At 35.0% G+C, this 18,040-nt stretch overlaps 2 protein-coding genes across 2 annotated transcripts; both read right to left on the reverse strand.

The window, feature by feature from the left end:
- Positions 1–396: 396 nt before the first annotated feature.
- Positions 397–1,406, reverse strand: LOC126794135 (heavy metal-associated isoprenylated plant protein 24). Its single transcript, XM_050520798.1, has 2 exons — positions 954–1,406; positions 397–802 (listed from the first exon to the last, which is right to left on the reverse strand). Exons 1-2 carry the CDS (start codon positions 1,111–1,113, stop codon positions 507–509), a joined length of 456 nt encoding a protein of 151 aa, XP_050376755.1. The 5' UTR covers positions 1,114–1,406; the 3' UTR covers positions 397–506.
- Positions 1,407–12,123: 10,717 nt separating this feature from the next.
- Positions 12,124–14,424, reverse strand: LOC126795882 (uncharacterized). The gene is made up of 2 exons (XM_050522615.1): positions 14,394–14,424; positions 12,124–12,959 (listed from the first exon to the last, which is right to left on the reverse strand). Exons 1-2 carry the CDS (start codon positions 14,422–14,424, stop codon positions 12,124–12,126), a joined length of 867 nt encoding a protein of 288 aa, XP_050378572.1.
- Positions 14,425–18,040: the final 3,616 nt, after the last annotated feature.

The following is an 18,040-nucleotide window of genomic DNA, read 5'->3' on the forward strand; positions in this document are numbered from 1 at the left end:
ATATGATGAGAAGTGCCTCCGCGCATGAAGGTTTTGTATTCCAAAGAAAACTGCACTCACGAGGGCCCGCGGACGTTCATAGCTGCGCATAAATAATATACATAAAATTATATGACTAAATGATCATCAAGGAAAGCCTGCAGTACTAACACACAATTAGTCATCGATTTAACTGTTAAATTATATGGATCTCAGACACATAATGTTGTCGTTGTCACACGTACAAGATTTAAGTGTTGTGTTGGTGAATGGCAAATTGGTTTTATGTGAAATAACAACATAATTTGTAGGGTTAGCCCTCATTTATTTGTATCACGGATGGTGATGAAGTTAATAGTACGTGATGGGAATTAACTTGCTTTGCATGATTAAACTCCACCAGGAATAACTTGCAAATTCCCCAAATATCACCAAAGTCCAAAAACTGTCTTTGCATTATGATACAAAACAGCATTTTCGGTTTTCCTTCTTAATTGTTTTAATAATAGATCTGGGGAGCTAGCTAGTTACATGACAGAGCAGGCATTTGGGTTGTCCTCGCTAAACATTTCGGTGTAATGGTCATCAACGGCAGTCTCTGATATAGTGGCAGTGCTTGGGAGGCTCCTAACCATATTTGGCGGAGCCTTCTTGTCGTAGGCTCCGGCAACATAAGGTTGAGCCACCAAAGTGTATGGAACATAAGGCCACAGCTCGCACTTCTTCTTGGTTGACTGAGCTGCCTTCAACACTTTCTTTGCCTCCACATAACCAGTCACTGTTGCCTTCTGCTGCTTCATGTCGATATCCACAGATTTAGCCCCTACGATCATCCAAATTAATTGACCACCAAGATTAATAAATGAATCATCTTTCATGCTGTGTGTCGTGAGACTATAGATATGCTGGTATATATGCATACGTACACAATGAAGGGGTTGGTTCAAGAAATGGAAATTGGACATAAATGGCACCTTTTACACCGGAGAGGACCTTCTTCACCTTCCGAGCACATCCCTCACAGTCCATCCGAATTTTCACGGCTACGGTCTGTGTTTGTTTCTTCTTCTTCTTCTTGCTTTTGACACTACTTATCAGATCTGACAGGTATTCCAAGGTGCCTTGAACTCCCATCTTTTCTAGTTAATTTCTTTAAACAAACAAAGTGCGAGCAGACAAGTAGCTCGTATGAGCAAGCTCTTGCTTAATTACCAGTGGAGAGCGAGAGAAGAAGAGTTCTGATCGATCTTGTTAAAATTGATGGAGATGATTAAGCACCATCAAAATGCAGAAAGAGTTGAAGGTATGCGTATTAACCAAAGAAGGTGGAAGATATGTACGAAGGAGAGCTAGAAAAAGATGGGTCTGATGACTCTGATAGACTTTGTTGAAAACATATCGAAGCAGCTGCACTAGATTGTGGGAGGAAGAACACAAGTCTTTTAGCCTTGAACTACTCTAGCATGCTGGATTCTATACGTGATTTATAGGGAGATCCAACAGATGGCTTATACAATTAAAATAATAAACCAAATAATTTAATGAATTAATAAAAAGGTGCCTATATATCTTGATGGTGCCCTTAGAAACTGCCGGAAGCTTCCCCACTACGTATACGTACTAATACCATTAGTCCATTACTACTACTAACTAAATACAAGATGTTACATAAATTATTTTAGTGGAAGGATAATCTATGTATCTTGTAAGATAATGCGTGAATTCCAGCGACATCTTCCAGTTCTCTTAAGTATGCATGTAGTTAACTAAATCAAAATGTCACATGTTTTGACAATTTTATAATTGCGAATTTGCAATCATCATTTCAATTTTGTATTTGTCTGTTAAGTATCTCTGAAAAATCAGATATAGTGATTTACAGTAAGCTAAGTTCGAATGAGCTAGCTAGGTAGCTAAGTCCTTACTTATTTCCTAATAAAGATTGACGTTCTCTACCCAAAACCCAAATGTATTAGGTGTTGAAAAAGAGAGGAAGAGAGAGTTGAAGGAATTGGGTACACGAAAGAGGCAAAGGAATTAAGTAAACAACGTACAGTTGAGCTTTGACAGTAACGCTTTGATCAAAAGCATATGTTTCAAGTGGCTTGGCTACGTTTCATAATCCCCTGCATGAGACCCGGTGAATGGTGGACATCGAAGGCTGGTAATGAGCCACGTTAGGGAAGAACCAGGGATCCGGCATTGTTTTGGATTCGATATGTTCAATAGCAATTGTCCATTTCTGAAATCAGTGAGTGATTAATGGGGTATGTTTGGACGGTGCGACTGTAGAAAAAGAGTGGATAAACTAGAATATGCACATAAACAATGGAAGCTGGAGTGCTTGACTATGACTGCTGGAGAGTGTCATCAATCTGATAAAAGTTGGGCAACAAAAACAGACCTAATACTTTTATCTAGCTTCCTGGGAAGAATTGAGCAAGTATAAGGTTTCTTTCGAATACCTCATTCCCATGCTCAGCAAAATCTCTAGGGATTAATTGGTGTGGATAATACATGTTCTTATAGGGTAATAAACAAAATTGGTCGGTTGCTCTTTGACAGTCCAGATAACTTCGGAGAGTTCATGGTCGACTTCGATCGATCTTTCATAAAATTCAATGTTCAATCGGTATATGAAACAATAGTACGTAGAAGTGTCGGTGTTATCAATCGCCAGTAATTAATATAGTACGTATTGAGGTCTGTGTCAATGTGCCAAACTGGAAATTTGATCCCAAATTAAAGGAACATGTCATTTTCGTAGGATATTAGGTGAATCTACAAATACTTACCATGCACTAATTAATCAAGTCGGACATGATCATTCTGACTTGACGAAGTTTGTGGCTCCAGACTTTCTTCTGCTGAAAGATATCCTAAAGTTAAAATTTTGGACAGCCATGCCAGCCTTATATTCATTTGGCAAATTTAACTTTTCCAGAGGAGATCAAATCCAATTAAGAATGATTTCATATACTAAATGGAATGAGGAGAAATATGAGAAATCAAGGAATAGGTCTAGAAAGGACAATCAAAATCCTAGCTAATTAAGTCTTCATTATTTATATATATATATATAGATAGTCCCTATCCTGAGTGAAAGCTTTACTCTGAAATTTCAGAGTGAAATTCCAATTTTAGCATACTTTTCGGTCAAATTTTTTCACCATAAGCGATTCAATATTTAGGTATGTTATTCAAAATCATCTCTACAAAATTTCATCTAATTCGGACATCGTTAATGTATTGAAATTAGATTAAATCAATGAATGAATTAAAACTTTTCAACGTGAACCGTTCGTGTAAATATCAATTTTGAAAGCTCAAACCATTGTCAAATTGGATGAAATTTTGTAGAGATGATCTTGAATAACATACCTAAATATTGAATCGCTTATGGTGAAAAAATTGAATCGAAAAGTGTGCCAAAATTGGAACTTCACTCTGAAAATTCAGAGTGAAGTTTCACTCTAGATAAAGACTGTATATATATATATAGTCCATATCCAGAGTGAAACTTCACTCTGAAATTACATAGTGAATTCCAATTTTGACACACTTTTCGGTCAATTTTTTTCACCATAAATGATTCAATATTTAGATATATTATTCAGATTATCTCTACAAAGTTTCATCCAATTTGATAATGGTTTAACAGTTTTAATTCATTCATTAATTTAATCTAATTTCAATACGTTAACGATGTCCGAATTAATATCTAGGTTATATATATACACAAGGTTTTTCACATAAGGAGGTCCTTATCTTAGCGATTCAATATCTAGGTTATATATATACACAAGGTTTTTCACATAAGGAGGTTCTTATCTTAACTTAAGGTACGGATTTTCATTTTGACCAATTGTTTAGATCGAGTTTTCACATCTCCACCGTCCAATATCTAGGTTATAACATATAGATCATCTCCACAAAATGTCAGCCGATTTCATGATCGTTAAGGTATCGAACAAATCAAAACCAATGGACGTATTGAATTTGCCGAACCTGAACCGTTCATATTTTGAGTAGAAAATCGAAGCTATGAGTATCTTAACGGTTATGGAATCGGCTGAAACTTTGTGGAGATTATCTATACGTTATTACCTAGATATTTGACGGTGGAGATGTGAAAACTCATTCGAAACGTTGGTCAAAAATGAAAATTTGTACCTTAAGCTAAGATAAGGATATACTTACCTAAAAAACCCTATATATATATATATATATATCAAATCCACAATAAGGAAAATATCATCAACCCTAACAGCATGTATAACTTTACAAAGATGCGTGGAAGGGAAACAAATTGACTGATCGACAACTTAAGACCTGTAAACAACTAACAAATGCCAAGGTTAAGTAAATATATATAATATATCAAGTAAGAACATATACCTTCAACGCGTACAAATCTGCAACCGAGGAGACGTATGCCTTCAAGAAAGTAGTTAATCGAAGAAGACAGCAACAGTGTTCAAATTCCAAATGGGACATGCCAACATGCACGGGAAACTCCCAAGTCCCAACTCTCGTGATATAACTGAAAAGTGAAAACAAATGAGTAAAGCTAGGGTAAAGGCACATTAATGATCCTATAGAATTTAATAGAATTTAATCTAGGTAGGTAGGTGCCCCATTCATATTAGATCTATGAATATAAATCGGCAAACCTCCACTGATTATGAACCGAAAAAAAACCAACAAAACTCACCCTTACATTCACTCTCCTGTTTGAAGGAAAAACACAATTAATGTGCCTTCGTTAATGCAAATAAAGGAATAAGTTAATGACGTTTATGGTCAACGGATGTAACGGATCAATCACCATTATGTAGCCTTAATTGCCATTGTAATTACCATTTATTTCTATTGTAATCTTGACCCCTATATAAAGAGGATTATCAATGAGATGAGTAGATTCATTCCATTTTTCCTACAACACGTTATCAGCACGTGGCTTTAACCATTGAGTTTTTCAAAGAAAAAGAGAGAGAGAGATCAAAACCCTAGCAAAATTCTGTCGCATCCCTTCAGCCTGCACAACCTTTATTCTGACACATTATATTCATCCAAGCTAGAGTGGGGGCAACGAGATTGATACCTAAGCAACAAGACTTGGGAGCTCAAACCGCAGCCACATGAGCGAATGGGGGCATCACAAATTTCCAAACGATAAGAAAATTCTTATACTCTTTTACTGCTTGAAGTTCTTATATATAATTGAATATTGACGACTTGTTAAATATTAATCCCAAGTATATAGCTAGGGCACAACGTGATCAACCTATTAAACCATAATTCACCTGATCACGAGATCCATCGGCGCCGCATGCCACCCTCCTTCTCACTGCGTTGATCCCACCCACGCACTCGACCCGGATCTGTCGATCCCACCCATGTGCTCGACCCGGATCTACTCAATCCGATCCACACAAAATTTTTTTTTGGGAAATCAGAATTTACTCGTGGTAAACTAAAAGGTAATTAAAAAAATTATCACATAGTGATTTTTAATTCACTATTTCATTATTTATGTTTTACCATAATATTATACAGTAATTATGCAATTTACCATTAATTATTTCCTGTTTTGTTGTCAACTTACCACTTATTGTTATGGTAAGTTAAATATATATATATATATGATTAAATGTGACCTAATCATATAATTCTAATTGTTTTGTATGTAACGTATCACTTACACTACGACGATTAATGCGAGAAATGCGATGATCTAATCGACAATGAAGCAACATAGAATTATGAGATCAAGAATCGCTTAATATGCGGTTTATATGGCAAACTCACATGCAAGTAAGATCTCAATTATATTTCTTGCTTATAGCATTTCATTCATATAAATGAAATTATATATGTTACGTGAGTAAAGTAGTCTCTGAATATCGTGACATGTTATATGCTATGCAAATTTAAATTTATTTTTAATTGCTTGGCATGTAATTGCATCGTAATTTTATGATTTACGTTTTACGCATTATATTTATACATGGTTTTTGGCACAAGTACAATAATTGCCTTAGCCTTGTGTATTATGTAACCATGTTACATGCTATGCTTATTATTAAAATGTAATTACTTAGCATGTCATTAAATCATGATGCTATGATTTAAATTTTTAAGCATTATATATTTATACATGGTCATTGGCATGTATCATGAATACGATAATTGCCTAAGTTTTGTAAATTACTTAACCATGTTCAATGATATGCTCTATTTGTTGCATATGCTATGTTTATATAATTTTTATAATTATGTTATTTAGCATATTATATGAGCATTGCCATGATAACGAAACTTCATGAGAATTTTATAATTCAAAAACAAAGAGAGGACAAACATATTCTTGTGATAAAGTATTTTCATGAAGTATCGAAAAATACGACCATTTCAATTCTTGGTCTTGCAATCCAATTTGTATTTCTTGGAAATTAATTATATTGTATATCTTTACTGTGATAAAGCATCTTCAAAAGCTCCAAAGTGACCATAATGTATTTTGGTATGTTTAATTTTCGTGTAAGTCTATTTAGACTTTTAGACTGCGAAACTAATATGTCTCGTACTCTATTTACAGTTGGTTAAACCAACCCAACATATATTAGACTCTAAAGAATTTGAGTACCGACCTTCCCTACAAGCCAACCAAGGCTCAACCATGATCGAATTATGCAAATATGTTTCCCTGCACGTAACTTGGAAGCATATTTAAAATCTTGAATGACAAAGAAATGTCTCTCACGACAACGAAATGTATTTTAGAAAGAAAAAAAGAGAACAATTCTCAGAACGAACTATGGATAATAATGAAGAAATAACCCTAAAGCAAATGACAAATATTATGAACATGTAGATTCATACAAACCGATCCATGACAATTATAACAATGTACCGTTTGAAAAATGCATAGGGGATATGATATGAGCAATGGAATGCCCTCTTACAAAAAGAGTATAGAATAATGAGAGTACGACAATTTGAAAAAGTATATTCAATATCAAACTATGTGGAAAAACCTCCTCAATTTTAAGAGCGACATAAATTTATGTCAATTCAAAATGTTTCAGACTTCGATTACAGTCTGTCACTAATTTTCCAAGATATAATTGTAGGCTATTATATATGCCTAAACTTTTGGTATTGAAGTGCTTTCGGATTGAACAAGACCTTAAGGATGGTTTAACCGTAGCTTGCCTTCACCAAATTTCATCAATCCACAACCAAGTTCTAGGAGAGGCACCAAAACATAACAAAGAAAGCCTCTGGACTAAAATCCCCAAATTCTAGGGTTTCAATTTCGGGCATGTATCAACAATTTCACACTTTTTTTTCAATTCACCATATAAAACTTGTAGAAAATTATAATCAAACATATATGACACAAATCCAAGCCTTCACTACAAGATTTACTACTTAAATCTTGAAATTCACACCAATTCTTCAATTCTGATCTAAACTTGTATAGAAAAACTTATCTGAGTTTTGTGAGCTCTGTCTGAGCTGAGTAGCGCATATAGATCGATCAGAAGCACAAAATCGAAGCTCCAAGATCTTCAACCTGACTCTCGATACCATGAAAGAGTTCTTATGGAAAAGAAAAGAAATACAAAAGAGCAGAGATGAAATTAATGAAAAACAAAACTTAAGGCTTCAATTGTATTAGATGGATTATTCAGTGCAACTATTTATACTATAGAAAATATAGACTAGAAAGTACAGTCATACCCTTAACAATGCTTTCTTCGTAATTCTTGAATCTCATATGCAAGATGGATTCGTCTATGTTGCAGCGATGCATACCATACATACCGAATTGGACGGTAGATAGAGGGTTGTAAATCAAATTACATGATATGAGTAAAAAACCAAAGATCATATGCATAACAACTAATCGTTAACTTAGTGAATGAGATTTACTTACCATCTTCATGAACGACGACACCGTGATCCATTGTGCCTTAATCCGAAGTCACAAGGTGCTAGGCAAAGTCTTTTGTTAGTCACTACTCTCTGCTTTCTCAATGGACAGAAACTTACGCAAATAACTCGTAGTGATAACATGGACGTTTACCATCTATATATAGAGAATCTTTAACCCTGAAGAGTCATTCCATTAAAGACATCTTGTAAGTTAAGTCATCTTATTTAGATTCCTGATTCAATACTGATTTGTAGTCTTGCTTCTAGACTTAAATTAGGATTCCTTACCATAATGATATAATACACGAAATCATTAGGAACTAGATTTGATACTGTCTTTGTTTCCATGTAGAAATAGATTATGACATTAAACATGATAATCATATAATATGTGATATGTCCAAAATTGATCTAACAATCTCCCACTTGGACAATCACTTCCGGTCTATGAAAATTAAGTTCATGTAATGTCAGAAACTATACTACCTACTGTAGTGCGCGCCAGAAACAATTGAATCAAAAATCTCATCACAACATGGTCACCTTGCAGTTACTTATGCAGAACAAGAAATGAGTTACATTTTAACAAAAATGCAGAGTTTATTTGCTATAACATAAGCTCCTGCAAAATACATATGTCCAAACCCTCAGTATTGAGATATATGTATAATGTGTATTAACAAGTATAGAATACATATACATCAAGTCCTACCTTATGTTCTAAAAACCAGAACTTTAAGCAATAAACTGGACACTAATGACTTTATAACTTGTTTGAACCATATCATCATGCTAGACATGATTAAAGTCATCTGATATGCAAGTATATATACAACTGTAACTTATTTGTGTAAGTTTTTCAGAAACTAATGTAAAGCTGTAGCATGACATAACAATTCTGAAATACCTCAAGACTTTATTTAAAACAAAGAAAACTGTTATCACAAAGATAATTAAAACAAGAACTCAAAACTTATAAATTTTAGTTTGCTCCTACTGGACTTAGCTCCCACTGACCTCAAGCATATAAGTTAGGCAAAATGCCTATGCTCTCTATGTGTTTCTTGAACACTTTAACTGGTAATGCTTTTGTGAAAGGATCAGCTAGTTGTGAGTTTGTATCTATGCTTAGAACCACTAACTCACCCCTTTTAACCCTCTCCCTAACACTGTAATACTTTAAATCTATATGCTTGGAATTGCTAGATCTCTTATTGTTCTTGCAAAACAACTTCCAATTTGTCTTCCACAATGTGACTGAGTACTTGAGTCTGCTGTAGAAAATTCCTTATCCATACCCCTTCACACACTGCTTCATATACTGCTATGTACTCAGCTTGCATGGTTGAGGTTGTGATCAATGCCTGCTTCATGGTTTTCCAAGCAATAGCTCCTCCTGCTAGCATGTACATGTATCCACAAGTGGACTTCTTTGAATCAAAATAATTCCCTGTAATATCAGAATCTGAAAATCCAATAACCTTCATATCCTTGACTTGTCTGTAAACTAGCATGTGATTCTTTGTCTTCTTTAGATACCTCAACACCTTTTTCCTGCAACCCATTTTTCATAACCTGGATTAGATTGAAACCTTGATAACATCCCAACTGCAAAAGCTAAGTCAGGTCTTGTGCAAACTTGAGCATACATGAGGCTTCAAACTAATCTTGCATAAGTCTTTGATTTCATGTTCTCCTTCTCAGTTTCAGTTTGTGGCTGTTGACCTTTCGTGAGCTTGTCACCTTTAGACATTGGAACTTCTCCTCCAGAGCACTGTTCCATACTAAATCTCTTCAGAACTTTAGAAATGTAATTTTCTTGGGACAATCCCAACAGTTTCTGTGTTCTATCTCTTTTAATCTCAATCCCTAGTACATATGATGCTTCACCTAGATCTTTCATGTCAAAATTCTTTGACAAAAAGCTTTTGGTATCTTTTAGCAGTTTTAGATTGCTGCTAGCCAAAAGTATATCATCAACATATAGTACTAATAAAATAAATTGATCTCCAACTGTTTTTAAATAAACACACTCATCAACTAGATTTTCAGTCAAATTTCTTGTACCACTGCCTGGAAGCTTGCTTGAGTCCATAAATTGATTTCTTCAGCTTGCAGACTAAATTCTCATTCCATGCTTCAATAAATCCTTCTGGTTGTTTCATGTAGACCACTTCATCAAGCTCTGCATTTTAGAAGGCTGTCTTGACATCCATTTGGTGTAGCTCCATATCATAGTGTGTTACTAACACCATAATAATCCTAAAAGAATCTTTACAAGAAACTGGAGAAAAAGTCTCAGTGTAGTCTATGCCTTCTTTCTGTGTAAATTCTTTTGCAACTAACCTTGCCTTGTGTCTTTCAGTGTTTCCTGTTGCATCTTTCTTTGTTTTATAAACCCACTTGCAGCCAATTGCTTTTTGACTTGGATCAGCTTCAACTAATTCCCAAACTCCATTTTTCTCCATTGACTCAATTTCAGATTTCATAACTTCTTGCCACTTCTCTGACTCAACACATTCTGTAGCTTGAACAAAATTTGTTAGATCATTGTCTTCTGCACAATCTTCTACTACGTCTGCCTCAGTTAGATAACTGACAATGTAAGGACAATTCCCCCCCCCCATTTTCTAGCTCTTTCGGATCTTCTAAGCATAAGATTTTGAGGAAGAGCTGGAATTGGATTATTTTGAGGTTGTGGAGGTTATGGAATAAGATTAGGTTCTGCTATAGGTGCCACTGCAGCAATGGGAGGATTCTGAATAACTATATTGTTTTCTGGATTGTGAATTTGCATTCCTTGATCAATTTCATGATCATCTGCATCTTGATTTTCTCTAATGATGTCATCTGCTAATTCATTATCTAAAGGTAATGTATTTGCTAAATCCTCATCCATCACAAGTTTTTCAAAGTCTGAGGATAAATCCTCATAAATTGTATTGTGAATTTTCTCATTTATGAATTTTACTTGATGAGTTTCAAAAATTCTGGGTGAGTGTTTAGCAGAATATAGCTTGTAACCTTTGGATTTATCTGGATAACCTATGAAATAGCAGCTAACAGACTTTTCATCAAGCTTGCTCATTTTTGGATTATAAATCCGAGCTTCTGCTTGACAACCCCATACATGACAATGAAAAAGACTTGGTTTTCTACCACACCATAATTCAAAAGAAGTTTTCTCTATGGCTTTACTTGGTGTTCTGTTGCAAATATAATTTGCAGTTTTTAAAACCTCTCCCTATAAGAATTTTGGCAACCCAGTAGTACACATCATACACCTAACCATATTTAGAAGGGTTCTATTCTTTCTCTCTGCAACACCATTTTGTTGGGGATTATAAGGTGTTGTATATTGAGCTTTAATTCCATGCTCTTGTAGATACAAGGCAAAATGACCCTTTTGTTGACCTTTTTCTGTATATTTTCCATAAAATTCCCCACCTCTATCTGATTTTACTGTTTTGATCTTTCTCTCTAGTTGATTCTCTACCTCAGTCTTATAGATTTGAAAGGCTTTAAGTGCCTGTGATTTTTCTAAGAGTAGAGAAACATAACCGTATCTAGAGAAATCATCAATGAATGTAATGAAATACACGTTTCTACAGATAGTTTGGTGTTTAAATGGACCACAGATATCAGTGTGTATGAGTTCCAACAACTCTTTACTTCTTACTGCAGTCTTTTTCCGTTTGTTTGTCATCTTACCCTTAAAATATTCAATACAATCATGAAGGTCTGAAAAGTCTAACTCGTTTAAAATGTTGTTCCTTACTAATAGTTGCAGTCTCTCTTTGGATACATGGCCTAATCTTCTATGCCATAAATATGCAGATTTTTTCATTGTTCCTGGTTCTCTTAACACCAGTTAAGGTGCTAGTATTTTTAGTGTTCTCTGTTTCAACAAAAGAAATATCTTGTTGAGATATTGAACAATTTAACTTTATATGATCATCCAATATCACACCAGAACCAATTTGCTCTTTATTTCGAAAAATAAGAATTCCTTTATTGTCAATCAAAAAACTACATCCAGTTTTAACCAATTGAGAAACTGAAACTAAATTCTTTCTCATGGAAGGTACATAATAAACGTTATTCAAAACTAGAAATTTTCCAGATCCTAAATCAAGCCTAAGACATCATGCAGCTTTTACTGCCACCTTCATCCTGTTTCCAACACGCAAGCTAACATCCTCACTTCTTGGAGTCCTGGTCCTTTTGAACCCCCTTTTTAGCTAGCCAAGCCTTATAGCCAGTACAATCCTTTTTCATGTGTCCTACTTTCTTACAAAAGTAGCACTTGAATCTGAATGGTTTGTTATCCTTTGGCCCTGTGGTTGCTGATGTCTTAGAGATGATCTTGTTAGGCTTAAGCTTGTTTTGTTGATGTGACTTTCTTTTCTTAGGCTTTTCAAGCAGGTAGATAGTTAGGGTTTGCTTCTTAATCCTCTCCTCCTCATCAGAACAGATGGCTATTAGTTCATCTAGAGTCCAGTTTTCCTTTTGAGCATTATAGTTAGTCCTGAGATGGTCAAAACTGCTTGGGAGTGTGTGCAGTGCATGATGCACCAGCAAGGTGTCGTGTACTCCCACCATCATCTCTTTAAGCCTATTGTTGATATTAATCAACTTTAATAAATGCTCCCTGACTCCTCCAGTTCCTGAGTATTGCAGGCTATGATATTCCTTGTTTAGCCTACCTATCTCAGCTTTCTCACTCTCCTTGAACTTAGCGGACACGGCCTCCAGAAAATCAGTAGCAAATTCCGGCTTAGCCACGCATCCTCTAATGTTTTTAGACATAGACTGCCTAATAACATTCTTAGCCATCATGTTTGAATGCATCCACTTCTTATAGTTAGCTTTGACTGTGGTTTTATCATCTTCTGCTGGGGTTTCAGGTCTATCTTTTTGAAAACAATAGCCTATCTTATCATTCATGGTGATATAGGTTTCTACAAAATCCTTCCAAGCTCTAAAATTTGACCCAGTAAGCATTAAAACACTGTTGAAGGTGAGGTAGGTGCTACCTAAAGAGCAAAAGAAAATTTTATGAGTTCTTAGTTTTCAGTGTTTTCTGTTTTGTCATACAATGCCAATCAAGACAAGTATAAAACAAAAATAACATAAAACAACACAGTCATATACTTGCATGTAATTCAATCCATAACTTTAATCAACATTAAGCAATACTTTTGAGCAATTACTTAACATTTTTGTAATTCTTTTCAATAAGCCACACAAGATAAAACATGTTATCCAAATAATCAAATCAACATCTTTAGACAGAAGATCTAATTCCAAGTATCCGAATTTATTTTCATCAAATATGCTTATTGTTGTATGTATTCTAAAATCATATTTTAACCACTTCTTTGGAAGAATAAAATATGAATTTAAAGACACAGAACACAACTTTTCAGTTTGTTATCTTGAAAATTCCCTGCAGATATCAAAGAAGAATGCTTTGTGCAATATGTTCAATTATACCAACAGGAAACCACAAACCAATTTTGAGCTTATAACTTTGTTTTCTACCCAAATAATCTTTATAAGAAAACTAAGCTCTGTGCCTTGTAAGCCTTTTACAATGTATAAAATTGGGAGATTTTAAACTTCTGCATACATTGTCCATCAATTACAGCACACACATAGAATGCAATCATTTTATTCATTCAATTCAACCATAGAGTATATATTTGCATAGAAAATTAAATTTCCCAGCCATACATGAACCACACGTCAACCACAATCCAAGTCTCTAAGCTACTCTTATATGTACGCTGGGTGTGCTCTAGGGTTCTTATGTATATACATATATATATATATATACTTCATATAATCTGCTTGAATTGAAAACGGAAAACCTTTTAGAAAAACCTGTTTTGCTTTTTCCCCAAATTTTCTGCAGTTTTTGTAGCGGAAGCATAAAACAAATTTTTGAATCAGCAGCAATTTACTTTGGTCTTCTTAATCCGTAGCAATTTGGGTTATGAATCCCGTAAGAGACATAAAGGTCTCAATCACTTCTGATCCAGTCGTCTTCCCATTTCCAGAAGCTCAACGTTTTGAAAAACACAACGGCTAAAATTTTTCTGGGTTGTTGTTCTTGAGTTCGGATTGGGTTGAGACCGGATCCGCATGTTTGCAACCGGTTCGACCCGTAAAGCAAAATTCCTCAGTAGTAACGTTCGCGACCAGCAGTAACGCTCGCGACCAGCAGTCACGCTCGCGACCCTCAGTGACGCTCGCGACCATCAAGTAACGCTCGCGACCATCAAGTACATCTCCCTTTTTTTTTTTGTTAAAATCTAAAACCGATTTTTAGTTATGCAAAACTGAAAACTTTTGTGCTCATAATTGCTCTGATAGCATATGTAAATCAAATTACATGATATGAGTACAAAACCAAAGATCATATGCATAACAACTAATCGTTAACTTAGTGAATGAGATTTACTTACCATTTTCATGAACGACGACACCGTGATCCATTGTGCCTTAATCCGAAGTCACAAGGTGCTAGGCAAAGTCTTCTGTTAGTCACTAGTCTCTGCTTTCTCAATGGATAGAAACTTACGCAAATAACTCGTAGTGATAACAGGGACGTTTACCATCTATATATAGAGAATCTTTAACCCTTAAGAGTCCTTCCATTAAAGACATCTTGTAAGTTAAGTCATCTTATTTAGATTCCTGATTCAATACTGATTTGTAGTCTTGCTTCTAGACTTAAATTAGGATTCCTTACCATAATGATTTAATACACGAAATCATTAGGAACTAGATTTGATACTATCTTTGTTTCCATGTAGAAATATGATAATCATATAATATGTGATATGTCCAAAATTGATCTAACAAGGGTGTCTTAAAATACACGTGGGGTCTGTGTGGTGTATGAATTGTGAATTAGAGGTATGTATGGTATGTAGCGCTGCACCATAGAATTTTCCGATGCAAAATACTAACTTTAGTAATATGCAAGTACAAGTAGAAGTGCATTTCTTTTAGTGTGCTTTTCTATGGGGTGCTTACTCTATGCCACATTGTACCTTTTGATTATATGATAAAGATCCATACATGTTGCCTGAAAATAACATTTATAGATTGTCATTGTTATAAAATTCATTAGCAGATGTAATGAATTGCTTTACTTTTACATTTGTTTTCGTTGCATCTCATTGTGCGATTGTGCCTTTGCAGACAGCATGTACGTGGCAAGTATCAATTTGTGTCGTGTGATCCAGGTACATTTAATCCTTTTGTTCTTGAGTAAATCGTATTGTTTCTGACCTTTCATATAAAGAACTGATTTCTAGTACCTGGGTTACTGGATTTAATAATGTTTAGGTGATTCGGATGTCATCAAGACTAAGCCTGGTGATCAGTGATGGAATTGGGGACACTGACTTCTTTATCAAAGGATTACGGTTTTATGCTTGTTTGTGTTCTATCCCCAATAATGTAATGGCCCACTTTTGTTTTAAGATTTTATTTGGCGTTTTATTAGTCAGTTTAAGTTAATATTGTCATAATTGGGTACTCAAATTTGCATTTTGTCGACCTCATGTATTGTCCTGACATCGTTTACCAACAAAAACAATTTAAAAGAGCTTAAAGCTATAGACATATATACACCTTGTTAAATGTTTCTTTATTGATCCTGCCTTAAGTGCCTTGTTAACTTTTCTGTCTTTATCCTGTTTTGTTTGCTGAAGGTTTGAATCAACCTAAGAAATTCTTTTGGCCAAAAATTGAACGAAGACCAGTACCAGAAAAGCCATATAGATTTGTTTGGGTAGCCATCATTCAACGAAAAAGGACTTGCTTTTGGGTTTAGCCATTTAGGCTTAGAGTTTGATTTGCATATTTGGTTCTGTTTAGGGAAATGCCGACAACCAGACCGTTCCCTTTGCAGGCTGACATTTCCCTTAATTTGGACTACAGTTTAATTAAACCATCAAGGATCATCCCCGATCCTTTTCTGGCAAAGACTATAAGATCTACCTTAAATAGTATTCATATTTACCTAGAAAATTCCTCATAAATTTATACTCCTAGGCAGTCCTATTAAAGTTTCCAAGGCGTTTCACATTTGACTAATTAATCTAGGAAATTAAGATATATCAACGTTTCAATCTTTCTCATTTCTTTCATTTGAGTTTTGAATTTCTGATGTGGGTGAATTGCAGGGATTCTGATTATAATCTAGAACAATTGCCCTTCTCCATGAAAATTGGCCATCTGGACGTTGTGCTTGCGAAGTTTGGGGTTCATTACTACAGTTGTAATATCCTCAATTTTCGAGTTCATTTTCTTATAATTTCTCATAAATTATTAAGTTTGGTAATTCGAGTAAATTCATATTTTACACCTTAATGTTGTTGTCTTTACGAAATAAAAGTGATTTTGGAAATTAAAGGTTGAAAAACATTATATTTTCAGTGGCTCAAGAGTTGACTTTTAATCTGTTGCTCATCTTTGAACACTTCTTTCACGAAAGTCGTAGAGCTCGTCGATACGAGTTCATAGACATGTGGCACGCTTAAATTGGACATCGTATTTGAAAGTTGTTAGCAACGGAAGTTTAGTTTCCGTTATTGGAAAGAGTATAAAAGGGCATTTTTGGAAACCCTAATTTCCTAAATCATAAACCAAACATGCAGCCCTTTTTTCTCTTTCCCTCGATGTCACTGCTCCAAATCGCCTTCGATCTTCTTCTCAGTCGATCTCCTTCCTCCGGCCGCCATGTTCGACACCGCCAGTGTCATTAGAACTGCACGACCAGGCCGCATAAACCCCACGCGCGGCTGTCTGAGGGCGGTGCGTGAATAATGTTTCATGAACAGTGATTTTAACTGTACTTAATATTCTCCTGTTTTTTATGCGGGTCATTTTCTAAGCATGTTGTTATACCACTAAGTGACTGACGAAACGAGTGAGGGAATCTCACTTAGTGTTATAGAAGTTGCACATAGGAAATAAGGTGAGTAAATCTCACTATGACAAGTCTACTCTTGGCGGTGACTTGCATTTATGTTAAGATGCATTTAAGTTAATGAAATAATTTCTTTAAAATGAGTGAACTGTGACGTTGTTATATAATATAGTGAGTTGTGTATGTGTACTAAAATGGTAAATACAATACATATATATGGTTTGATATATTATATAACGTTACGATTTTTATTTAAATTATGCAATATCTATTGTTTTCGAATTATTCGTGGCGGATGGGACCGGAAGGGAAGAAAATGTACCTTTCGGTAATTGGAGAATAATTGTGGCCGACGGAACCGGAAGGGAAGAAAATGTATCTTCCGGTATGATCGGTTAATGGTGTGACTGTTATATAACTTGTTGTGTAAGAGTAGCTTGGTTTTAGTACGATATAAACATGAGTGGATTGTTATATTGTACGTGGTTTTAACATTGAGTCTTGTTAAAACATGTTTTGGTCTTTGGACTTGGTGATGGTATTAAAATCGGGAACCAAGCCTTTGGCCGGGTGTTGGTTACGATCAGTTAGAGCTCTAGTCTGTCTGCCGTTGTACGACATAAGGGGTAACTAGATGGGCTACCCGGGTCTCATGAGTACACATGATTTAAAATGTTAATTTGTTACATTTCCTTTTCTTTGTGATATATGTTTAAATGATGATTTACTCATACGAGCTGTAAAGCTTACCGGGTTTGTGTTCACAATTCTGGTACACTAAATCGATGCTATAAGGAATAGTTCTGCATATGAGGATTAACAGGCTCGGGGAGCTTACACGGAGGATTGGTTAGGGATCCCCTCTTTCGCTTTTGGAGATGATCGAGTGAATATTACAGTTTTCAATTGTTTGATACATGTGTACATAAATTGGTGATGTATTATTCAAGTCGTTGAGTCGTACTTTGAACTCAGTTTCGATACACTGTTGCTGTAAAATGATTTCAATATATTTGAGATTATTTTAGAGTTTTTCATGGTTTCGAATCGAATTTTTATCATTTGAATTTTGGGGCTGTGACAACAGTGGAAGTAAGTGTTCCAATAACTCTTAATATCTTCTACGTCAAGTTTGTATTTTAGCTTATTTTCTGTTTTTCTATTTGGTTT

This window comes from Argentina anserina, chromosome 5, assembly GCF_933775445.1.
Source record: "Argentina anserina chromosome 5, drPotAnse1.1, whole genome shotgun sequence".
NCBI lineage: Eukaryota > Viridiplantae > Streptophyta > Magnoliopsida > Rosales > Rosaceae > Argentina > Argentina anserina.

Bases quoted from the DNA above. Each gene is read 5' to 3' on its own strand.
- LOC126794135 (XM_050520798.1), bottom strand. From the start codon at position 1,113: ATGGGAGTTCAAGGCACCTTGGAATACCTGTCAGATCTGATAAGTAGT. The intron at 803-953 runs GTGCCATTTATG...GGATGATCGTAG, and splicing joins GGTCCTCTCCGGTGTAAAAG to GGGCTAAATCTGTGGATATC.
- LOC126795882 (XM_050522615.1), bottom strand. From the start codon at position 14,424: ATGGATCACGGTGTCGTCGTTCATGAAAATG. The intron at 12,960-14,393 runs GTAAGTAAATCT...TTTGCTCTTTAG, and splicing joins TGTCGTCGTTCATGAAAATG to GTAGCACCTACCTCACCTTC.